The sequence below is a fragment of the Rhea pennata genome, chromosome 7 (genome assembly GCF_028389875.1).
Source record: "Rhea pennata isolate bPtePen1 chromosome 7, bPtePen1.pri, whole genome shotgun sequence".
In the NCBI taxonomy this organism is placed as follows: Eukaryota; Metazoa; Chordata; class Aves; order Rheiformes; family Rheidae; genus Rhea; species Rhea pennata.
Window position 1 is genome coordinate 35,637,595 of NC_084669.1, and position 9,564 is coordinate 35,647,158.

At 40.9% G+C, this 9,564-nt stretch overlaps 1 protein-coding gene across 5 annotated transcripts; it reads left to right on the plus strand.

Moving 5' to 3' along the window:
- Positions 1-275: 275 nt before the first annotated feature.
- On the plus strand, positions 276-7,611 carry HNRNPH3 (heterogeneous nuclear ribonucleoprotein H3). Of its 5 annotated transcripts, none has more exons than XM_062579999.1 (10): positions 276-424; positions 1,403-1,535; positions 2,087-2,225; positions 2,776-2,963; positions 3,364-3,450; positions 3,751-3,869; positions 5,220-5,355; positions 5,645-5,725; positions 5,809-5,895; positions 6,187-6,275. In XM_062579999.1, the coding sequence occupies exons 2-10, from the start codon at positions 1,418-1,420 to the stop codon at positions 6,198-6,200; spliced, it is 969 nt and encodes a 322-aa protein (XP_062435983.1). In that variant the 5' UTR covers positions 276-424; positions 1,403-1,417; the 3' UTR covers positions 6,201-6,275. The 5 variants fall into 5 exon arrangements, with proteins under 5 accessions (XP_062435983.1, XP_062435980.1, XP_062435982.1 ...); XM_062579996.1 differs by having other exon boundaries at positions 277-424; positions 6,222-7,611; XM_062579998.1 differs by having other exon boundaries at positions 277-424; positions 2,776-2,918; positions 6,222-7,611.
- The last annotated feature ends 1,953 nt before the right edge of the window (positions 7,612-9,564 follow it).

Genomic DNA, 9,564 nt, shown 5'->3' on the forward strand with positions numbered 1-9,564 from the left:
GAGACAGCCGCGCACGCGCAGCGCTCACACAACCCACCCCCACCGCACGCGCGCCCCTTTTGGCGCCAAGCAAGAGCAGGGCCCCGCTTGACGGTGGCGCCCAGGACGCATGCGCCTCGGGCGGGGAAGGGGGGGGCACAGCGCTATCCAGGAAAGGAGTCGGTAGGCGGGGCGCACCTCCCGCCGCCGCCGCGCCGCGCATGCGCGTAGCGGCCCGTGCCCGAGGGCGCGCATGCGCCCCTCGGTCCCGGCGGGTGCTGAGCAGCGCGGCGTGGCTATCGCGATACTTGCGCGGCGGAGACGCCATCCTGCCCGCCGGGGTTGCGTAGGTTGCTAACGCGCCGGCCGGCTGCGAGCGGGGAGCGGAGCCTTCCGGGCGGAGGCTCCTGCCGGGGCTCGTCGAGGAGCGCGTGAGGGTCCGCTGGTGAGTGCGGAGGGCGGCGGAGGGCCCGGCTTCCGCTGGTGTGCGTGCGTGCGGCGGCGGGGGAGGGAGAGGTGACGAGAGGAGAGGAGAGGAGAGGGGGCGGCGCGGCGCGGCGCGGAGCCTCGTTCCCGAGCGTCGCCGCCATTTTGAGTGGTGGAGCCGAGGGCGGCGGCGGCGGCGGCCCCAGGAGAGCCGGGGCGCGCGCGGCGGTGAGGGGCTCCCGAGGGGCTGCCGAGGGCCGGCGGCGGCCGGGCGGCCCCCGCGAGGCGGAGAGGCGGCGGTGGCGGCGGCGGCGGCCGCGGAGGCGGGGCGGGGCGGAGGGGCGGCCCTGGGGCGGCGCGCGGTAAATGGCGGCGGGCTAGGGGCGCGATTTTGGCGGTAGTCGACGCCGCAGCCTGGAAGGGCGGCGGGGGGGGGGGGGAGGGAGGTGGCGGCGGCATCGCCGCTCTTCGCCTTCGCGGCGCGGCGGCGGCGCGGCCCGCTTTGAGCCGCTGCCCCGGCACCTGCCCCTTTTCTTTGAGGGAAAGCATGGTCGGTATTTCTGGGGAAACGTTGGGAAGAAAACAAACGGGAGCGTGGCCCGTGGCGCTCGGTGGGCAGACAAAGGAAGAGCTTGCAACACGCTGTGCTTCCTGTCCCTTCTGGAAATGTCCCACGTTTTTTGTTTTGTGTCTGTCTTTCTTTTTTGGGGGGTGGGGAAGTGCACTTGGCGGGGTTGTAGCTACTCCCTGTAGTCGGAGCCAGTAGCGAGCTTTGTGCTGCACGTACGTGCGTGTTACGCTCTGCAAACTGAGTTCAGTGTTGAAGTTTAGTATAGTAGGTATGTATGTATGCGCGTTTTAAGTATCTTTTAAGTACAAAAACAAAGGTAATCATAACGTGATTTTTCTGAAAAAAATAACTTTTTTTTTTTTGCGAGGAGGGACTTTAACGTACGTAAATGCTCTCTCTCTCTCTCTTTTTTTTTTTTTTTTTTAGGGTTTGATTGAAAGGATGGACTGGAGTGGAAAACATAATGGGCCAAATGATACAGCTAATGATGGAACAGTAGTACGACTTCGAGGTCTGCCATTTGGTTGCAGCAAAGAAGAGATTGTTCAGTTTTTCCAAGGTATCTCTAGTATAGTCGAAGTATAGTAACTGAGTTTTCTTGTATCTATCGTATAGTGTTTCACACAGTTTAACTTGTAATACCCATTAATGGGGTGGGTGGGAGGGATGATACTAGACTAGCTTATTTTTCTCTAAATAAGATTTATGCCCAGTAATTAAAGTACAAATAACAGTAGATGTAGTAAAGCTGAGTATGTATTTAATTTTGTCAAGGTGGTAAATGTATTATGTGTTTTGAAATAATCTGTATGTTAGCATTTGGAGCAGTTAAATTACTTGTTTGGTAGTTATGCTTTTTTCATTTAACTTAGGTAGTTGATTTTTTTGTTTGTTTGTTTGTTTTTGCATAGTTTAAACAGAAAACAAGTATGGCTAAATCCGTAAATGTTTAATGAAAGATCATTGGCTTGTATTGTTGGGTGATGGGGGATATTTAAGGTGTTTTTCGTTGTTGTTGTTTAGATATGCTTTAAGTATTTGCTACAGATGGGAATGTTTCAGCCTTTAACACTGTTCCCCTTGATGGGGTTATTTGTCCTTGGGTTAAAGGGTTGGAAATCGTGCCAAATGGGATAACATTGACGCTGGACTACCAGGGGAGAAGCACAGGGGAGGCCTTCGTGCAGTTTGCTTCAAAGGAGATAGCAGAAAATGCTCTGGGGAAACACAAGGAAAGAATAGGGCACAGGTGGGGATGGAGAGTTTGGGATGGTGTTAAATCTTTATTTTTGGGGGTTGTGGGTCAGTAATGCTTTTGGGGGGGTTGGGGACCATAATATTGGACTGGCTATTTTTTTTAAGAATTTTTATAATTGATCCTAAGTTAACTTGGGAAATATAGTAGATTTGGGGGGGTGGGGGAGACAGTAATACTCTGTGTAGTTTGCTAAAATCAGAATTCTGTTTCGATTGTTTTTGTGTAGGGTAATTTGTGATAAATGCCACTATAGCCAGATGCTTTTTCAACAGTATGTTTTCCATACTGGAAAGAATCTTTTATGTTTAATTTGTACAGTTAGAATTTGCACATAGTAAATTTTACTAATGTAAAAGCTTTTCTTTGATACGCTTAAGAATCTTAAGGTTTTGAGGAGAAATTTAAGTTGTATGGCATCTTTAGTCATTTTTATTGGATTGTGCATTTAGTTATAGAAAATAATTTAGTATGGCCTTTTGTGATATTCAGACAGCTTATGCATGTATTCTTATTTGTACCTTGATAATGCTCTTTTATTTAGATATATTGAAATCTTCAAAAGTAGTAAGAGTGAAATCAGAGGATTCTATGACCCACCAAGAAGAATGATGGGACAACAACGACCTGGACCATATGATAGACCATTAGGAGGAAGAGGGGGTTATTATGGAGCTGGGCGTGGAAGTATGTATGACAGAATGCGTCGAGGAGGTGGTGGATATGACGGTGGTATGTGTATCTAATGAATGGAGGTTCTGTTGTCAGTTTTGTGTTTCTGACACCTTTGTCGAGAAATAAAGAAATGGCAGTTGCTTCAATACCTGCTAGGTTTGAAAACTTCTCTAAAAGGGATTATTACAAGTAACGTATCAAAATATTACAGTTTAGTATTTAAGAGTTATGGAAGTAATAAGAAAACTCTTTTCAGCACAGTTGAAAATCTTACCCGCATGCTTCAGCCTTTTTACTGTAAAATGGAATTTTACACTTCCAGTCTGTTGCGAAATCCAAATTTAGCAGTCTGTAGAGGCAGCTGCAGATTTTTGGTTGCCCAAAAACAGAAATTTCTCTTGTGCATTACTTCATGAATATTACAAGGTAATCACTTTTTTTTCTGTTAATTGTACAGGATACGGTGGCTTTGATGATTATGGTGGCTATAATAACTATGGCTATGGAAATGATGGCTATGATGACAGAATGAGAGATGGGAGAGGTAAAAAAAATGGTTTGTTTGAAGAAATCTGTGTATCATTTCAGTTTGACATAGTAATTTTCAAAATAGAAATAATGATTTATTAAGCTGTTTTCTTTAAAAAATGTTCTTTGGGGGAAGGGGAATCTCTGGAAATTGTACTGTTTAAGAGATCTTTCAGTTGAGTGTTTTTGGTTAATAACATTGGAATTGTAAACATCTAACATTCAATTGCCTAGTGGCACACAGGAAAAGTATTAGTAATAGCTTTTCTGGCTTTTCAGTTTTTATGGGTAATTTTTTGTTCTGATTTTTTAATAGGGATGGGAGGACATGGCTATGGTGGAGCTGGAGATGCAGGTTCAGGTTTCCATGGTGGTGGTCATTTTGTTCACATGAGAGGACTGCCTTTTCGAGCAACAGAAAATGATATTGCTAATGTAAGTATCCTATTAAGAGCCTTCTAATATCAGGAGTTCTCTTGTTTTTATTTATTCTGTTTCAAACTTAGTTACAGTTCTCAGTTAAGTGATTGATAGGTCTAATGTGTCTGATAATTAAATTCATGGCCATTTATGTGAGTGCTACAAAGCTGAATAGTAAATGAGTCTTTTATAAAGTTAATACTTGAGGTAAGATCATTGAAGAAGTTAGCCAGATTCTATTTAACATTAATCTCGATGCTCTCTGCTTATTTGTTTCCATAAAAATTAATTGGAGAGTTGGTTGTTGCTTTCAGCATCCTCATTTTATAATGTTTTCAGAAGTCAGACTTCCATAAGAGTGGCAGATGTGAAACTGATTTTCAGTTTGCAGATTAATATATTCATGTGAGATTTTTTTCTAAGAGGGACAGAGTGGGAGAACTTTAGAGAGCAATGTTCATTTGAGGGGAGTAGGGAGAGGTCATATTACCTGTAAGAGATCAGAGTGGCAGATTTCTGGTAGTCTGGAGCTGCCCTGTGTAGGGGAAGAAGCTTTTTCCTGGGATAGGAGGCCTGATGTGAGCACAGCCTCTACAACAGAAGAGGGGGAGGGGGCACCGTCTTTATTAACTGCATCTGTATTACCTGTGTCTATGACTTTATTTTTCTGGATGTGCTATTCTACTATTATTTTCAGCTGTATTTTCTTTTATCACTTTGACTGTTTCCTTTAGTCTGAGTGCAGAAGCCACTGTTTTCTTTAGTCTTGAGTGCAGAAGCTTCAGGCTTTAATTGAGAGTATGTTACTGCAAGTTGAAAGCTTGATGAATAGTATTCAGTAATGTTATCACAGGTTTGTTTGCACATACTATTTGCTGAAATGGCTGTTAATCAGAAGTACCACTGTTTCTTTTTGGTGCTTTGAGTTTTAACTGCTGGAGCAATGAAAATAAATTTGATTGATAGACACCATTCTTTAATTTCATGAGTACAAGCGTACTTTGAAGACTCTATTTAGCTCTACTACTCCAGAAAGAAGGGAGAAAAAATAATGATCTTCCTTTTCCAGGAAGGCTTCATACTAGAACCTGTTGCTTAAAGCACCCTGCCTGGGCGGGTATTTTTGTTTGTATCTTTCTGAAGAATTCTCCTTAATCTCTGTTGCTAGAGCTTTTCAAAATTGTGTAATAGTAAATTCTAAGTGGCTTCTAATGTTATGGTACGATGTCACTAATACTTAGGAAGTAACTAACTAGATGTGATAAGGATAGAGAGAAAAATATAGAGCTCACCTAACTACTGGGATAGCAGATGTCATCTCCGGCTTGAATTCATAAGTTCATGAGATTTTTATTTTGTCCTTAGTTTTTTTCACCGTTGAATCCTATAAGAGTTCACATTGACATTGGAGCAGACGGAAGAGCGACTGGAGAAGCAGATGTGGAGTTTGTAACACATGAGGATGCAGTAGCTGCCATGTCCAAGGATAAAAATCACATGCGTGAGTGTTGTGTTTACATGAGATTTTCATTGATGATTCTTTAGTTGGGTATGTAAGAGTATGTTAAGTAAAAGAGTTTAAACGCTATCATTTAAGTTGTTAAGCACTAAATACGCAAATTATAAGACTTTTTGCTGTCCCTCAGAATCACTGGGGATGGATGGTATTTCAAACTCACTCTTTGCAGACTTCAGGATAGTGAAGATGCTGTCTAAGAAGTTTTTTTGATTTTTATCTCTGTTTTCAGTTTTTGAATTGAAACGTGGGTAATTCTTTTTGTTTCTTGCAGAGCATCGATATATCGAGCTGTTCCTGAATTCAACTGCTGGAGGTGGTTCTGGAATGGGAGGCTATGGCCGAGATGGAATGGGTATGCATGTATTTCAGTCTTAGCTGATTTTTGCCAAATTTAGTGAGTTCCAAGTTTGTAATCATGCACATTCTCTTTCTCAGATCAAGGTTATGGCGCAGTTGGTAGAATGGGAATGGGTAGCAATTACAGTGGAGGGTACGGAACTCCTGATGGCTTAGGTGGATATAGTAAGTAAAAGTTTTATTACATATTTGGTGGCTGTGTTGCTGTATTAACTCCTGACATGATCGGAAGGGTGGGTTTTCTTAGGATACAGGATATTTGTGCTTTGAGCAAGGGGAGGGGGAGTATTGTTTAATTTAAATCTATATTACTTCCAGTTTGCCTATGCATTTGTCAACTACAGTAAATGCTTGTTTAGAAAAGTACTGCTAAAATACTGTTATTCTTGTTTGACTTAAGCTGGTGCCAAATCAACTGTTTTTGTATCACCGATCAAATCTTTTCTTTTCTTTAAGGTATGTATACGTGACCTTCTGTCAATTGTTTGCAGGTCGTGGCAGCGGAAATAGTGGAGGATACTATGGGCAAGGCAGTATGGGTGGAGGAGGATGGCGTGGAATGTATTGAAGGATGGCCTTGCTTCTTCAAAATACCCTGGAAGAAACAGTCTCTGGTCTACTAGACTTTCTTACAAAATTTAATTTCTTTTGTATTTTAAGAACTTTATAATGACTGAAGGAATGTGTTTTCACAATATTATTTGGTAAGCAACAGATTGTGATGGGAAAATCTGTTTTCTGTAGGTTTTATTTGTTGCATACTCTGACTTTAAATAAATTTTTATATTCAAACCACTGATGTTGATACTTTTTATACTAGTTACTCCTAAGGATGTATTACATATTCAAGAATACAGTTGGTTTAAGATGTTGTACTACTCTTGGTTCAATAAAGGTGGTTGTACTGTGACTCTTAAAAACACTGATTTAGTTCTGTGTAATCTTGGTGTAGTGAATGAGTTGAAAACTTGACTTGTTTAAAGGAGAAAGGTAGTTGAATAGATTAGTTGATTTGGTTACAACCTCTCCTAAATTCTTTTGATAAGTTGTGTGTAGTAACCTCCTAACACAGCATTAAGTTAAAAAAAGGTATGGAGACTAAAAGTTGTAGTTTCAGCTTCCTTTCTTTTAGTATCGGAATCTACTGTGATCTTTAAACATACAAGTACGTAAATGGGTAGTGACCAAGTTCTGTGCATCCACAAAACTGAGCAACAATGTTATATTTTTCAGTTTGCTGTAGAATTCTAGAAACTGCATTTCACGTCTTCACATTCATAAATGTGCAAATCAGTTGCTTATCAATCAAACTAAAGCATTATTAGCACAGCTCATCTTTTAGTTAGCATAAAATAGGTCAAGTACTAGTTAATTTGAAATGATCTACTTGATACTTCCTTTGAAAAAAGCACTGCTTCTGGGAAGATTGGGGAATTTCTAAGCAGGTTAGATTATTTTTTTCCCCTTTATAAACCACTGTATTTAAACAATTTTCTCGCTCCACACAGCTGACAGTTTTCTTGGCAAGCTTTGAACAAAGCCATTACATGGGTGAGCAAGAATGCCTCTAAAATAAAAATGGATGTAAGCCTAATACTAAATAATTAAAACATGCAACCCAAAACACTGATAAAGTTTTTGTGCATTTATGACATGTAAGATATGTGAGAAAGACTGTTTGAAGACACTTAACATACCTGCTGTGTAATGAAAAAAGGTATTTCATATTTATTCTGAGCTGGTGTGATCTCCCAAATTAACTGCTTGTCCTCAATGCCTCCTTGCAATGTCAAATGTGATCCTGGGTACTAAAAGTCTGTCACCTGTTTTGCTAGTACTGTGTTATATATGTAATAAATGTCTTACTGTGGGAGAGTAGAATGGAGTTTATTTTACTAGATAATGTGCTCTTTTGTCAAAGTGGAAAAGGAAGAATAAATAGCTGAAACAGTCATGTGGAATAGAAAGCAGATTTCTAAGTGTTGGAGTAGCTGTTTTTTCTTGAATAAGAAGGGGAGGGAAAACTGACTTGTGATTACTATGTCAATGATTGTGCAGGGCATTAACAGTAACCAGTGGATATTTTGGTCAGTTGCTGAAGAGGCTTACATCTTACGTAAAACTAAAATCGTAAAACGGCAGGAGTTAAGTTGCATGAAAAAGGTATCTTAAGAGTGAGGAAGAGGGTATCTGTACTTGATGGAAGCTGTAATATTTTTTCTACAGAAGCATAGCATAAAGCCATCCAAAAATAGCTCTGCAATATACCTTCACTTATATTTTGCCTTCTAGTTCATGAGAAGAAACATGTCCGTAGTTAAGACTTACCTTTTGAGTTAAGCCTCAAACTACTCCGTATAGCCAAGTAGGTTGCAAGCAGTTCGCTACCTTTGAGTCTCAAATAGTGAAATCATGCTGTGCTTCTTCCTAAGCCCTGTTACTTCTGTGTTTAAATGAAAGTGGAGCCTGTGCTTCAGTTGGTTCACCTTTTAAAAAGAACAGCGTTCAGCTTCGAATTTTTTTAACCATCTTAAGCAATATTTAAATAGCAGAGAAGTTGTTTTGCAAGAAAACAGCTTATGAAACAAGCTTCCTCAGTAAGAAAGCCTTCATTTTAGATTTAATCATCGTATATGAAGTTTTATTTCAGTCTTTGCTGTAAAGGGTACAGTGCTAAGAACTGGTTCCTGGAAGCACTGTCTTGCTGCAGGTGTATGATGACTGCCACCTCCTGCAAGAATGAGCTTCCTAGGGAACAGAAAGAAGAGGAGGGCAGCAAAGATCAGCTGCAACCACCCACTCTTCTACTGGAGCAACTGAAAGTCTTTCTTTACAGTGGTAAAGTTTGCACAGAATGCTCAAGTATTTAAAGAGTCTGAATACTGTAGCTTCATTTATCCACGGGCTGAAAAAAAAAAGCAACTGGTCATTTCTCTACAATAATACTGGCAGTCCTTTATACGATCATAGTTTTCCTTCACTGGAATGTGAAGAGCCTATAACCTGCTAGAGGTAGAAAAAAAATAGTGGTATTTAGTGTTTGAAAATTTTATGTAGCATAGTTTTATATTACCCTCCCTAAAAAATTACGTAACTGAGAAGACAGTAACACACACGTGCTCTATCGTAGTTGAAAAGGTGGAGTAGGAAAACAGCATCTTTGTTTTTCAATGCAACGCTGTAAGCGCAGGACCCTGGCCTAGAAATATCTGAAAGTATTTAGAACAGCTAGATATCAAGGTAGAAAATCAGCTAGGATTTCCCTTTTACTTCAGAGAAGTAGGTAAAATTATACTGATACCAACTTTAACTACCTTTGCAAGAAGGTAGGTGCAGCCAGCACAATCACTTCACGGGCAGAAGCATGAGCGTATTTTTCGTATACTTGCTAATAACACTCATATTTACGTCAGAGGCCATTTCCCAAGATAAATGTAATACAGGCAGCTCTGATACTATGTAAACACACAGTTTCTTTTAAGGAATGGATTATGTACTCCACAGATCATTTACTCAGCGTGAGAAAGATGATTTAGAATCACAAGATGATAGTGTCAAAGGAAGAGGCTTTTGTAGAAAAAATCATGGAATTAATGGATCGATGACAGTCTGGTACAAAAACCTGCTAAAAGCAGGCCATCTACGTAGTTTGATACTGATGGAAGTAAGACTGAGAAGAACGTTATACAGTATTCACCCTTCAGGTGAGGGCAGAAATTTTACTTTCAGAGTATGTAAAAGCCATCTAAAATACATTACACAATACTTCAGCGACATTTTCCCACACTGATCTAGGGGCATAGAGAAGAAAAGATTAAGGTAATGGAATTTAGT

What these genes read in the sequence shown, in the direction of transcription:
- HNRNPH3 (XM_062579996.1), top strand. Translation starts at nt 1,418, where the DNA reads ATGGACTGGAGTGGAAAACATAATGGGCCAAATGATACAGCTAATGAT. An exon ending in GATTGTTCAGTTTTTCCAAG is followed by an intron (nt 1,536 to 2,086) that starts GTATCTCTAGTA and finishes CTTGGGTTAAAG; the next exon opens with GGTTGGAAATCGTGCCAAAT. An exon ending in AAGGAAAGAATAGGGCACAG is followed by an intron (nt 2,226 to 2,775) that starts GTGGGGATGGAG and finishes TCTTTTATTTAG; the next exon opens with ATATATTGAAATCTTCAAAA.